Source organism: Ovis canadensis, chromosome 16 (assembly GCF_042477335.2).
Source record: "Ovis canadensis isolate MfBH-ARS-UI-01 breed Bighorn chromosome 16, ARS-UI_OviCan_v2, whole genome shotgun sequence".
Classification (NCBI taxonomy): domain Eukaryota; kingdom Metazoa; phylum Chordata; class Mammalia; order Artiodactyla; family Bovidae; genus Ovis; species Ovis canadensis.
The window spans coordinates 44,422,053-44,436,836 of record NC_091260.1 but is presented as its reverse complement, the minus strand read 5'-3'; the positions used below and the strand labels follow the sequence as shown (position 1 = coordinate 44,436,836).

General features: G+C 48.6%; 1 protein-coding gene across 1 annotated transcript in view; it reads left to right on the top strand.

Annotated features, from left to right (window-relative positions):
• NIM1K (NIM1 serine/threonine protein kinase) overlaps positions 1-7,921 on the top strand; it is a 76,165-nt gene extending 68,244 nt beyond the window's left edge. The window contains exons 3-4 of the mRNA XM_069556348.1: positions 3,658-3,926; positions 7,059-7,921. Coding sequence (XP_069412449.1) covers positions 3,658-3,926; positions 7,059-7,808 — 1,019 coding nt within the window. The 3' untranslated portion in view covers positions 7,809-7,921. The remainder of the gene's footprint in view (positions 1-3,657; positions 3,927-7,058) is intronic.
• The last annotated feature ends 6,863 nt before the right edge of the window (positions 7,922-14,784 follow it).

Here is a 14,784-nt window from a genome sequence, read left to right as displayed (position 1 = left end):
CTCTCTTGCCTCACTCTGACCCCGACCCTGGGAGGGCAGCCTCTGCTCACAACCACTCAGGTATACAATTGAAAAACCAAAGCTAGGATGGTGGTAAAGGGCGGGTTGAGATAGCCGCCTGACCTGCAGGCAGTGCGAGGAGCGAGAGTGCCGATCCCGGGCGGGAGGGGGCGGCAGAGAAGGGCCCGCACCTGAACTGAAGCTGGGCGGGCGCTGGGAGGACCGGGCGGAGAGGCGGCTTCTCCTACCAGCAAGCTGCCAGACTGAAGGACGGAATTCACTACTCTAGCCCTTAAAACGGAGAAGGCAATGGCACCCCACTTCAGTACTCTTGCCTGGAAAATCCATGGACGGCGGAGCCTGGTGGGCTGCCGTCTGTGGGGTCGCACAGAGTCGGACACGACTGAAGCGACTTAGCAGCAGCAGCAGCCCTTAAAAACAACAGCTTTGAGAACACAGGAAGGCAAGGCTCCTATTTGACCTACTTGGAAAACAACTGCTTTGAACAACTTTGGCACAGTGCTGTGCTCAGTCGCTCAATCATGTCTGACTGTTTGCGATCTCATGGACTGTAGCCCGCCAGGCTCCTCTGTCCATGGAATTCTCCAGGCAAGAATACTGGAGTGGGTTGCCATTTCCTTCTCCAGGGGCTCTTCCCAACCCAGAGATCGAACCCAGGTCTCCTGCATTGCAGGCGGATTCTGAGCCTCTAGGGAAGCCCAGGAATACTGAGTGGGTAGCTTATCCCTTCTCCAGGTGATCTGCCCGACCCAGGGATCAGACCCAGGTCTCCTGCATTGTGAGGATGGCTTTATAATTCCAAGTGTACTAAAAAACCATGGAATTGCACACTATGGGTGGATTGTGTGCTGTGAGAATTATAAAAAATAAATGAATAAAATAACAGCTCGCCTAATGGGCTACGCAAAACCAGTTTCTGTTTCAGGTAAACAGCTGCCCGGATTCTTAATCCCAAAGACTGAAGAGTAGGAAAGCCACGACGAGGGAGGGGACCCCTACCCCCACCATCCCCCCCCAACTCTGGGGGCTGGCCGGGGCGGTCAGTCCCTCTGCCTGGAGCATGGCCTGCGGAGGGAGGGCGCGGGAGCCCCCAGGGTTCTGCTCGGTAGAGCCTCCCCCACGATATTGAGATATTGCGGACGCCCTGAGCCAACGTGGGCGCATCAGCCACCGGGAAATTCTGCCCGCTGTCTTCTGGGAGACCTATGACCTACTTTAACAAAACCACTGACACTCTTACTTTAAACTAGCTGCTTCTATTTTCACATGTGTAAGATAGAAGCTCAGCTGGTAGCTCAGCTGGTAAAGAATCCTCCTGCAAAGGAGACCCGGGTTTGATTCCTGGGTTGGGAAGATTCCCCCGGAGAAGGAGTAAGCTACCCACTCCAGTATTCTTGGGCTTTCCTAGTGGCTCAGCGGAGAAGGCACTGGCAACCCACTCCAGTACTCTTGCCTGGAAACTCCCATGGACGGAGGAGCCTGGTGGGCTGTAGTCCATGGGGTGGTGAAGAGTCAGACGTGACAGAACGACTTCACTTTCACTTTTCCCTTTCATGCATTGGAGAAGGAAATGGCAACCCACTCCAGTGCTCTTGCCTGGAGAATCCCAGGAACGGGGGAGACTGGGGGGCTGCCGTCTATGGGGTTGCACAGAGTCAGACACGACTGACGTGACTTAGCAGCAGTGGCTCAGCGTCCACCTGCAATGCAGACCTGGGTTCGATCTCTGGGTTGGGAAGAGCCCCTGGAGAAGGAAATGGCAACCCACTCCAGTATTCTTGCCTGGAGAATTCCATGGACAGAGGAGCCTGGCGGGCTACAGTCCATGAGGTTGCAAACAGTCAGACATGACTGAGTGACTGAGCGCAAGCACTGTGTCAAAGTTCTTCAAAGCAGTTGTTTTCCAAGTAGGTCAAATAGGAGCCTTGCCATCCTGTGTTCTCCAAAGATTTCTTGCCTGCAAAATTCTTATCAAAGTCTGGTCCAGTTTGAGCGAAAAAAAAAAAAAAAAGAAGTGTCAGTTTTTAGTAGAGATTCATTCATTTTCAAACATTAACCATTTTTAATACATAATTCATTGATGTTAATTATATAATTAATTGTAGGAAAATTAAAGGAAAACCATCCATGATCCCCCTATTAATAATATAACTATTCTACGCATTTGGTGTATTATCTTGCCAGATTTTTTTCCCTATGCAAATGCATATTTGTGTTTTTCCTCATGTTCTTTGTTTCTAATGTTTATTTATTGGTTGCGCTGAGCCTTTGTCGCTTCATGCAGGCTTTCTGTAGCTGCACTGCACCGGCGTCTCATTGTTGGCTTCTCTTGTTGCAGAGCACAGGCTCCAGAGTGCGGGGTTCAGTAGTTTGGCTCACGGGTCTAGTTGTCCTGCAGCATGTGGGATCTTCCAGGACCAGGGCTCCTACCCATGTACCCTGCGTTGGCAGGAGGATTCTTAACCACTGAACCACCAGGGAAGTCCCCTCACATGTTCTATATTGAATATCTTTCCATGTCCATCAATAGAGATCAACATCATTATTTTAATCACTGCACATAACATTTTGCTAGCTCTGTACCATTGTGGAGGTAGGTGAACCACACTTTATTTTAACTATATTTCTCGCTAGACTCCTAAGCTGTTCTCTGTATCACCGAAGTTGTCTTACACAAGCAATCTTGTATATGCATCAGATTATTTAAGATTAACTGCCAAAATGGAAAAAATCTGGGTCAAGTGTTCAACCATTTTTAAGGCTCTCAAGATGTAAAACCAAACTACAATCCAGAACCATCTTACCAACTAATCCTCCCACCAGTGGTACCTTGCAGTGGCCATCTCCTCGTGGCTCTCTAACACTTCACCCAAACTGGGCACTGATGTTTTCCATGCTGGTACATGGTGTGCTGGGCACTGACAAAGTCAAATCAGAACACAGCCCAGGCAAGGATGGGGGTAGGAGGAAGAAACGAGTAAGGAGTCATCATTTTCAGGGCAGGGGGCTGAGATTATTGTACAGAGAATACACAGAAATTGGATGTCATCTTCCAAGGACAGGTGTCATAGAAGGCTTCCTGGAAGAGGTTGTTTCTGAGGCTGGCCGTGAAGAATCATCTGTTATTAACCGAGTAAAGATAGGGAAGGAGTGATGAGCCAGATAGAGAAATAAGTCCTGGTGGATGCAGGTAGAGAAGAGATCCCGGGTGTGAATGTAAAAGACCTTTTCAGTGAACTGCAAAGCATCCTGTAACAGACTGAAGGGTACATGGGGAGGTGGGGACCATGGATAGGAATGATGGACAATGAGGCTGAAGGGGTGGCTTGGACCTGATCAAGAGAGTCTCTGTTGGCTATGTAGAAGTGCTTCATCCAGAAAACTGGATAAACCTCACCGAACTGAAACCTCCTTCGGAGGCAGAAGTTGGCATTAAAACCTATACATGGTAGAGTCATACTGATTCCAGGGACCAGCACTGATGTTGAACTCAAAAACTGCTAGGAGCTCTCTGAGCTAGAAACAGCCACTTAACCTCTGTGTCTATTAAAATAAAAATAAAGGGACTAGGTTCCTTCCAGTTCTAAGCAGCTATGAATTCAGGCACATCCTTTGACTTTTTTTCTTTTTTTCCAGAAAAAGTGGCCATTAAGATCCTGGATAAGACCAAGTTAGACCAGAAAACCCAAAGGCTGCTATCCCGTGAAATCTCCAGCATGGAAAAACTGCACCATCCCAACATCATCCGCCTTTATGAGGTCGTGGAGACTCTATCCAAGCTCCACCTGGTGATGGAGTATGCAGGGGGAGGGGAGCTCTTTGGGAAGATCAGCACAGAAGGGAAGTTCTCAGAACCAGAAAGCAAGCTCATCTTCTCCCAGATTGTGTCTGCCGTGAAGCACATGGTGAGCAGGGTGAGGAGGGAGGATCTGGCTCCCATTCCCCGCCAGGATGGAAGCATGGGGCTTCAGTTTACCTTTGTCTAAGCCCACAGTCTCCAAACTTTTTGGCACCGGGGACCAGTTTTGTGAAAGACAAGTTTTCCATGGACCAGGGGGTGGGGTGGGTGGGGGTGGTTTCAGGATGATTCTCATAAGGGGCTTGCAACCTAGATCCCTCCCATGCACTGATCACAGTAAGGTTCGAACTCTTTTGAGTATCTAATGCCCTTGGCAGAGCTCAGGCAGTAACATGAGTGATGGGGAACAGCTGTAAGCACAGGTGAAGCTTCACTTGCTTACCCTCCACTCACTTCCTGCTGTGCAGCCTGGTTCCTAACAGGCCATGGGCCAATACTGGGGGTCGGGGCCCCCTGATCTAAGCATCCCTGAGGGCTTCAGTCCTTTATAAGGGCAGATAGCAGCCCCTTCTCTGAGAGTCAGAGGTCTGGCTGGGATTGTGCTCCTGACCTCCAAAGCGACGCCCAGGGGTCTCAGTTACATGGCAGCCTCCTGGCTTCTGCGGAAGTTGACAGGAGTCACTCTGAGCAGCCAAATGACCGACACCCATTCCCCGGCCACACCTATTCCTCCAAGCCCGTCTTCTGGTACTCAGAGAACTGGCTTCTAGCTGCTTCCTGGCTTTGCTTTCCTTTTGTGTCTAGGATGCCCTCTCCCCTCTTATCACGCCTCACATTCCCGATCTCATCCACACTTCGGGACCCAGCTCAGCTTGAATCTCTCTGTGAAGCCTTCTTCAGTCTGGTCTCAGCCCGCGCTGATCTTCATGCCTTTGGTGGCTCTTCTAGTTCTCCTGCCTCTGTGCTCAGCACACTAACATTTGCTTGTGTCTTTCTGATTTTAGTTCTCTGATTATTTCTTTACGTAAATCTGGACTCCTTAAGCACTGTCCCCGATTCTCCTGTGTCCTCTCTATCAACAACCATACTACTGGGCACACAGGAGGAATCGGACTTGCAGTCCTGACCACCACTTGTACCATTTTGTTAGCGCAGAAGGTTTGGCCATCTTCTTTGCTCAGCTCTCAGTGTAACTGGCAGGAAGAGACACTTGTCTGGGATCTGTGTTAGCTGAGAAGCTGTATCTAGTGTGCTCTTCTGCTTGGATGTCGTGAGATAAGAACTGGGATCAGTGAGCTCCTGGCCAAATTATTAGCAGGTTGGAGGAGCCTCGTCTTTGGGGTCGCACAGAGTTGGACACGACTGAAGTGACTTAGCAGCAGCAGCAGCAGTGCTCTAGGGACCCCGAGATCACACTTAGGAGGGAGAGGGGGAAGAAAAAAAAGTGAAGAAGGGAGAACCTAAGCCTGATAGTGGTGGCTGTGGTACCACTGATTGTCACCTAAGTGACTGCTGGGGTGGACTTTCCCCAGGCTGAGAACTAAGCCAGACCTATACCACGCATAATGCTGAAGCTGAAGCTCCAATACTTTGGCCATCTGATGCGAACAGCCAACTCATTGGAAAAGACCCTGAAGCTTGGAAAGTTTAAGGGCAGGAGAAGGGGACGACAGAGGATGAAATGGTTGGATGGCATCACTGACTCAATGGACATGAGTTTGAACAAATTCTGGGAGATAGTGAAAGACGGGGAAGTCTGGAGTGCTGCAGTCCATGGAGTCATGAAGAGTCAGATATAACTGAGCAACTGAACAACATACACCAAGCAGTGGAGCAGGTGGTCAGGGTCTTCCACATTCTACTCAGAAAGAGATCTGGCAGGAGAGCAGAGAGGATCCAGCAGTCGAGAATGCAGACTGAGCCCTCTGAGGCTCTATACCAGGACTTTCTCCAGCCCTCGGGTCTCCAAAAAGAGAGGATGACAGGCATAGATCTGGATTTTATTGGGTTTGCTTGCTGTATGCCAGGACCATGCTGAACACTGCAGATACAGCATCACGTTCGGTTCTCACAAGAGCTTTGTGTGTGTGTTAGTTGCTCAGTCTTGTACGACTCTTTGCCACCCCATGGGGTGTAACCCACCAGGCTCCTCAGTCCATGGGATTTTCCAGACAAGAATACTGAGTGGGTTGCCATGTCCTTCTCCAGGGGATCTTCCTGACCCAGGGATCGAACCTGGGTCTCCTGCATTGCTGGCAGACTCTACCATTTGAGCTACCAGGGAAGCCCATACAAGAGCCTTAGGAGGTGGTCCTCAGTGTTCTGTTTTACAAAGAAGAAAGCTGACACTCACATACACAACTGGCATAGTTGAACCTAGAATTAATAAAAATGTCAGGCTCCGAAGCTTGGACTCTTACCCCAGAAGGTCCATCTGGAAATGTTAAACCATTTCCCAAGTGCCCTTGGCATTAAATTGGTCAAGAGTCTTCAAGGTTGTCTGAATCCAGAATGCAAGAGTGGGATGGGATCTGCTGCCAGAAACTTGTCCACTATAAATTTCTCCCTTCTACTGAATTGTATAAAATTAGAGGAGCCCATCCAAAGGAGCAGGGGTAGGGGGTTGGAGGAGGGCTTTTTCTTCTTGAGGTTGGCCCTAGTCGAGAGATTGCTCAGCCAGGAAAACCCACATATGGTCTCAGAGGGGAAGGATTACTGTTTCATTGTGTTTCACAAGATCTAGGTCTTTCTCTTTCTCTCTCTCTTTAGTCACTAAGTCTTGTCTGACTCCTGCTAGACTCATCTGTCCATGGGACTCTTCAGGCAAGAATACTGAAGTGGGTTGCCATTTCCTTCTCCAGGGGATCTTCCTGACCCAGGAATCGAACCCAGGTCTCCTGCATTGCAGGCAGATTTTTTACCAACTGAGCTAGGAGGGAAGCCCATCTGGGCCTTACTTTTGGCATTAATTCCTAGGGCCACGTGGGGGACAGACTCCAGCCTTGACTCCACAGAACAGAACCTTTGGTCTGCTTGGAGGGTACAGGTGTTACATTTGGCTAAAGGTTATGCCAGGGCAGCTTGCAAGGTCTGAGATCTGACATGACTTCAGTTGATCTCCATTGAATTTCTGTTGTTATGCCAACATCACCTCACTGTTTCGGAGCAACTACTGCGTCTTTAATGTTGGTTTTTACTTTGAGAATGATGACTTTCCCTCCTTTGTCTTTTTCCACAGCATGAAAACCAAATTATTCACAGAGATCTGAAAGCAGAAAATGTGTTCTATACCAATAATACTTGTGTGAAGGTGGGCGACTTTGGATTCAGTACAGTCAGTAAAAAAGGTGAAATGCTGAACACTTTTTGTGGGTCTCCACCCTACGCGGCGCCTGAACTTTTTCGAGATGAGCACTATGTCGGCGTTTATGTGGACATCTGGGCCTTGGGGGTGCTTCTCTACTTCATGGTGACTGGTACCATGCCATTTCGGGCAGAGACCGTGGCCAAACTGAAGAAGAGCATCCTGGAAGGCACCTACAGCGTGCCTCCACACGTGTCAGAGCCCTGCCTCCGCCTCATACGGGGAGTCCTCCAGCCAGTACCCGCAGAGAGGTACGGAATCGACTCCATCATGAACAATGAGTGGATGCAAGGGGTGCCGTACCCCACCCCTTTGGAGCCTTTCCAGCTAGATCCCAAACATTTGTCAGAGACCAGCAGCCTCAAAGAAGAAGAAAATGAGGTCAAAAGCACTTTAGAACACTTGGGCATTACGGAAGAGCACATTCGCAATAACCAAGGGAGAGATGCCCGAAGCTCCATCACAGGGGTCTATCGAATTATTTTGCATAGAGTCCAAAAGAAAAAGGCTTTGGAAAGTGTTCCAATAATGATACTACCAGACCCTAAAGACAAGGACCTAAAGAAAGGATCTCGTGTCTATAGAGGCATAAGACACACATCCAAATTTTGTTCAATTTTATAAATCGCATTAGATTGCTGGTAATTAACTAAGATCGTTGTTGCTGCTTTAAAAATTTTTTCACCAACTTGAGTGGAGACTTTTTATAATTTTTAAATAAATTTAAATTTAAGATATGCATTTCCCCCTGCCCCTCCCAAACGTTTGTTAGCTCAGATTCTAGCTTGGTTTGCAATCTTGTTTTGTTCTCAAACTCTAGCCTTCATTCAGTTAATTGAGGAATATTTACACAGTGCCAACCATGTGCTATGCACAATTTAAGGTGCTGCAAAATACGATGGCCAAGCAATCCAGGGTACTGTGTTCAGATAGCAGGATCCCCTAGAGGCGTGGGTTTGAATCCCACTGCTGAATGAATTTCCCAGCTAGCTCCATGGTAAAGAAGCTGTCTGTCAATGCAGGAGACACAAGAGACATGGGCTCAATCCCTGGGTTGGGAAGATCCCCTGGAGGAGGAAATGGGCAACCCACTCCAGTATCATTGCCCAGAGGATCCCCACGGACAGAGGAGCCTGGTGGGCTGCAATCCATGGGATCGCAAAGAGTCAGACAGGACTGAGCAGACACATTGCGTTACATTACCATATACCAGGCACTGTTCAAGATCCTGCAAAATCAAAAATAGGCCAAGTCCTTCCTCTCCTGTGTGGGATAGTCTTGTGCTGAACAAAGGTACTAACAACAGCAACAACATTTTCTAAAATATCAGATAGTAATAGATGCTACGCAGATAATTCAAATACAGTAATCTGATATTAGAGGCTTGCCACCTTGTATGTTGGGGAAGTCTGGTTTGAGTAGCCGACGATCTGAGATCTGAATGAGAGCAGGAGTGACTCTTGGAAAGCCAGCCGTGAGCATTCCAAGCAACGAAGGGTTTGAGACGGGGTTCCTTCCGAACAGAGCCTAGGACAGAGGCTCCATGTAGAGTGATTGATTTGGGAAGTGATCCTAGAGAGCAGGAAGGAGGGTAGAGGCGAGAAGCAGGGAGGATCATTACAGGGTGGCCCGTGCTCCAGGTGACTGTCACCCAGTCCTGTAGGATGCTCTGAGGAGCCTTATGAAACACATCTGAGGAGTCTGCCCAGGGTACTCAAAGGTAAAGTGTCTATCCAGCAGCTCCATGGGCCCCACGATGCCACCTGCACCTCCAGATTGTGATGAGTGAGGGCCATGGGGATTCCTCATACTTCTCATGCCTTAGAGCCAGGGCAATCCCAAGGCAGGAAGTAAGAGGTACATACAGTTGGCCCTGGGACAAGATGCGGTCAAGTAGGGGCGATGTGAAGCCACCCAGCTTGCCCTAGTGGTTGCTGCATTAGTGGCTGGAGAAGGAAGTGTGGCTGAAAGGATCTGAAATCTGTGGTCAGACACAGCCCACCCCCAGCCCTCCTCACATTCTTCCTCCATTGAGTCTGATCCATTGCTGTCAGTCTCCTTCATGGGGTGAGAGCTGGAAGGACTTAATGCAGTAGGATTAGTCAAATAAGTCCCAGGGGTGATTCTCAAGTTCCAGGTCACCAGACCACCCAGAAGCTGTGTTAAAACAGACTGTGAGGCCCTGCCCCCAGTTTTGGAGTCAGAAGTGAAAGTGTTAGTTGCTCAGTCAGTTCAGGTGAGTCACTCAATCGTGTCCAACTCTTTGTGACCCCATGGACTGCAGAACGCCAGGCTTCCCTGTCCATTACCAACTGCCGGAGGTTGCTCAAACTCATGTCCATTGTCAGTGATGCCATCCAACCATCTCATCCTCTGTCTTCCCCTTCTCCTCCTGCCTTTAATCTTTCCCAGCATCACAGTCTTCTCCAATGAGTCAGTTCTTCACATCAGGTAGCCAAAGTATGGAAATACAAATTCTTCAAGAGGGTCCTTGACTGTCATGGTGAGTGAGTGAAAGTCACTCAGTCATTTCCAACTCTTTGTGACCCAATGGACTATACAGTCCATGGAATTCTCCAGGGCAGAATACTGGAGTGGGTAGCCTTTCCCTTCTTCAGGGGATCTTCCTGACCCAGGAATCTAACCAGGGTCTCCTGCATTGGAGGCGAATTCTTTACCGACTGAGCTATCAGAGACTGTCATGGTAAGAAAAATCAATTCTACTTCCATCCAATGGTGCCCAGACTTGTATATTTTAACAGCAAGGAACATATATTTATGAGCCAGTGTTAAAGCATGTATACGGAATCCTGGAGGTCAGCACCTCAGCCCTGCAGGATGTTGTCCTGCCCCATCGCTCTGTCCGTGCTGGCTGCTTCTGCTGCTGAGGTACTTAGTAAGAGAAGTACATCCCATGGTCATGTGCCCATTGCCCCCACTGCTTTTACCAAAGATGTGGTATTTGAGGCAATGGCATGTAATATACATGATAATGGATCAGGTATTCTCTCGGACCTCGCATGATGGTCTTGGAGGATTCACTGAAGACAGGAAAGGTGAACCTATATCCTGTGTAGATGTCAGCTCTGTGAGGATGAATCATTGCTTTGTCTGTCTGAATGTATGACTCTGTGGATCTGATAATGCTCAGCTCACGAGATCTGCTTGGTCCCTTGGTGACCCATAATCAGGTGCTCAGTCTCTCCTAGGGCCCAGAAACATGCTGAGAGCCTGAGGAGTTCTGTTGCAGAAAGCGTGGCCTCACTCCTGGATCCTGCAGGGCTGTGCTATAACCTTCTGCAGGGGTGGCCAAACAACACACCATGTTCTTAAGCACCACTTAGACAGTCAGAGTAGCAATGCAGTTTGCACTGAAGCCTGAAACTACTGTAGGTCCTTTTTCTGTGGCATCCACTTGAAACCAGCAGTCCTGATAAATGGTTGGAGGAATATATCAGGTACAATATGTGTATTTCCAAAACCCAGAGAGGCCTACTAAACCCTGTGTCTCTATCTCAGTGATAAAGGGTACAAGGTGCAACATACAGAGATGTGCCTCAAGTCACTGGTCCTCTACACACTTCATCAGTGTGGCCTGGCCCCTGCATTTTCATAGAACATCACCCACACTCTGACACACACAAGTCTTAGTACGGCCTCTGGAGGACTCGCTACTTTCTGATGCCACATCCGTCTAGAATGCTGTTGCATGGACCAGCATAAAGTGCTGCAGAGCATCAAGATGATGAGGGTCCTTTTAGACTATCTTGTGATGTAGAGCAGATTTCACATTGCCTCGGGGCAACAGGATACGTGAGAATATCTATCCCAGAAAAGTATGAACTGCTTTTTAATTTTAAATTTATTTAATTGAAGGCGAATTGCTTTACAGAATTGTGTTCGTTTCTGCCAAACATCAACATAACTCAGCCTTAGGAATACACATGTCCCCTTCCTCTTGAACCTCCTTGCCACCTTCCTCCTATCCCACCCCTCTAGGTTGTTACAGAGCGCCAGTTTGAGTTTCCTGAGTCATACAGCAAATTCCCATTGGCTATCTATTTTACATATGGTAATGTAAAGTTTCCATGTTACTGTCTCCATATGTCTTAACCTCTCCTTCTCCCCAACCCCTGCCCACCCCCCACCCGCGGTGTCCATAAGTCTGTTCTGTATGTCTGTGAACTGCTTTAATCCTCCCTTTTGATGTAAAATGAGAATGATAATTTCCCCCCAAATAGCTGCATATCAATGCGAGAGTCTTTGTGTAAAATTCACATCCAGCGGAAACTGAGACTAACAGCGGTCCACTGTCATCCTTCATTAGCCATCTGCTCTCTTTAGGAGTCTGATGAGTAAAGTAAGTTAACGAGGTTATGATGGAACCCATTACCTTTGGGTTCTTTATTATTCTCCGATGGTGACACTGATGGATGCGTTTCCTCATGTGGTTACTTACAAGTTATTAACATGGCTGAGGAGATGACATACTTTCAGAGGTCTCCATGTGGTGCCTCCTCTCAAAATGGTTCTTACTCCACAGGTCAGGGGTCTAAATGTGTTTATGCCAAATAAGTACTTGGAGACAAAGAAAAGGACCCCAAGATGAGACCCCCAGTGTGGGAGAGACTTTGGCCAGAGCTCCAGCCACCACCTGGTCTCCACAGGTCTCCACCCCTCTGTCTACACGTAGGGCTGTAATGGTACTTGGGGTTCTCTGGTGTCCAGTTCACACCGTTTATCCAACAGGCCTTAAACATCCTATACATATCATATACACTTGTAGCAGGGCCTTTCTTCACGGAATCTTGGCTCCCCCCTCACTGTGCACTGGATCTGTAAATTAGCTCAGATCTGGAATCATAATTTTCTTATTGTGACAGGCTACACCAGCCTACTGCTCACAGCTTGCCTCTTTTCTTTCCTTTTTGGTTATACAAGTCAAGTAACACTCTACAAATTGTCACTCAACTCTGATCTGTTAGCCATTGTCCCAAAGCCCTGCAAACCGAGCACCCTGACTCCCACTCTAGCCTCAGTGCCCAAGTTACTATGTCTACCTCGCCTCTGACATTCAAGTAATGCTACATGGCCTCTGCCACTCTGGAATCCCATGCATGCCCTGTTTCACGATGGCACTTCCTACTCTCATCCCTGCCTGCAGGGGTCGGTCGTCACTGAGCTTGTGGGAATTGGGGTGCCCCTCCCCACTGCAGTCTTTGTTGCCTGTGTAAAGGCAGTGTCCTGGGATCTTAGGTGGTTCTTCAGACTCACATAATGAATCCATTCTAACAGTCACACCTCTTGGAACTTTCTGAGCCTTTCCTTAATTGTATAGCACAGCAGTTCCACCATCTCCACCTCACTGGTATGCCAGACTCACATCCAAACCTCAGTAGCCATCCCAGCAGTGATATCAGGGCCAGCTTCAGGTGACGTTCACCTCACAGGGACAGGCTCCCATGGTAAACCCTGTCATCCTGCCTCAACCTCCATCCCCAGCTCACTCCCTTCAGAGTCCACTCGCACACATTCCCCTCTGGTTCCTGACGGTAGCATATTAGCCAGCTTCTGTAATTCCCTCAGTGTCTAGGTGCTTTCTCCCTGACAGAGGTTGTATTTCTCTGCTCAGATTATGTTGAGACAGGACCAGTTCCTTGTCTGGAGAATAAGGGTGTTGGAAGAACATCTTGAGGAGGTCAAGCATCCTCGGGTGTTGGTCTCACCAGCAGTATTGGCAGGCTGTTCAGGAAAGGAAGTACGAGCTGCTCCTTCCAGCCCCACACTTGCGGGATCCTGGTCTTCAGCATTTGCAGGCTCTTCTACACTGTTTGCCCTGCCTTGTCCTACTCTTGCTATTGAGGTTACAACTTTGATAAGGAATGGTCAAGGCTGAGTATTTCATTTCCTTTGCAGCTCAGCCTGCCTTACAGTAGACCTGGTGCCTGTTTTATGTAGTTTTCTCTCTGCTGCAGGAGAGAAGCTCTCCTTAACTCTCACTTCAAATGCCCGTGGGCTTTCAGTATACCTTGAGCTGATGTTTGTCGTTGTTCAGTCTCCCGGTCATGTCTGACTCCTTGTGACCCCATGGACTGCAGCACGCCAGTCTTTCCTGTCCTTTACTATCTCCTGGAGCTTGCTCAAACTCAGGTCCATGGAGTCAATGATGCCATCCAACCATCTCATCCTGCACCCCGCCCCCCATTTCCTCCTGCCCTCAACCTTGAGCTGACAGTTGACTTAAACCTGTCACTGCCCACCACAACCCCCGACAAGTTTCCAAAACAGTTAAAAGCTAGCCAAATCCAGAGACTTTATCATTGCCCCATCCCATCAGGTGCCACAGGTGCCACAGGATCCAGTATTTCACCTTCCATCTACACCTACGGACCACAGGCTCAGCAGGAAATCGTGCTGCTCCTGCAAGCCAGGGTTCTCAGCACCCTGCTTCCCAACAGCACATTAGCATTCTATTGACAGTGCTGTGAGACGGAAGTCCATCATGTGTCTCTTTGGGCTATGATCCAGGTGGCATCAGGCCTGGTTCCTCATCAGGGGAGCACCCACCGCCTTGCTTTTACTTGCTCCTAGAGGTAGCCCATATGCCTTGGCTCATGATCTCCTTTCCCCATTTTCAAAGTTAGCAATGGGCTTTCTCTTTGGTCATCCTTTTATAGTCACATCTCATTCAGACTACAGCGCAGAAAGGTTCTCTGCTTTTAAGGGACCCTGTGATTATGTTGGGCTTTCTGGACAATCTAGGATTTCTCCCCATTACAAGGTCCTCAACCTGGATCACTTCTGGTTTTGCCATGTAATGTTACATATTCTTAGGTTCCCAGAGGCAGAGATCTTTGGCTGGGGGATGGGAACCATTCTGCCTACTGCAAACAGCAGTGGGGTTTTTGCCATGACTGTCAGTAAACCAGCTGCAGCCATCTATCCTGAGAGTCGGGCTGTTCTGGGTACCAACTGTATTAGCCTGGCTTCTCCAAAAGAACAGAGCCTGAGACAGAGGCTTCCGTGTAAGTCATTCATTTGGGAAATGTTCCTACAATGCAGGAATGAAATATAAAAGAGGCAAGCCAATAAAAGGATGTATTGCCAAACTGGCTGAAGTGAAGTGATGCGAAAGTCACTCAGTCATGTCTGACTCTTTGCGACCCCATGGACTATATAGTCCATGGAATTCTCTAGGCCAGAATACTGGAGTGGGTAGCCTTTCCCTTCTCCAGGGGATCTTCCCAACCCAGGAATCGAAGCCAGGTCTCCCACATCGCGGGCAGATTCTTTACCAGCTAAGCCACAAGGGAAGCACAATAATACTGGAATAGGTAGCCTATCCCTTCTCGGGGGGATCTTTCCGACCCAGGATTAAACCAGGGTCTCCTGCATTGCAGGCAGATTCTTTACCAACAGAACTATCAGGCAACTGGTAGTTCACCAGAGGAACCACCAGTCCGGAAGGCTTCCCTGCCCAGGTGAGGGGAAGGAGGAAGCATTTCTCGACCAACAAGTAAGGGCCCACTGTTGTCAAGAGTGGCCCTGTGGGAACTTAACCTCTCTATACTTCTGGGCCATGAAATTATGAGTTCCAACG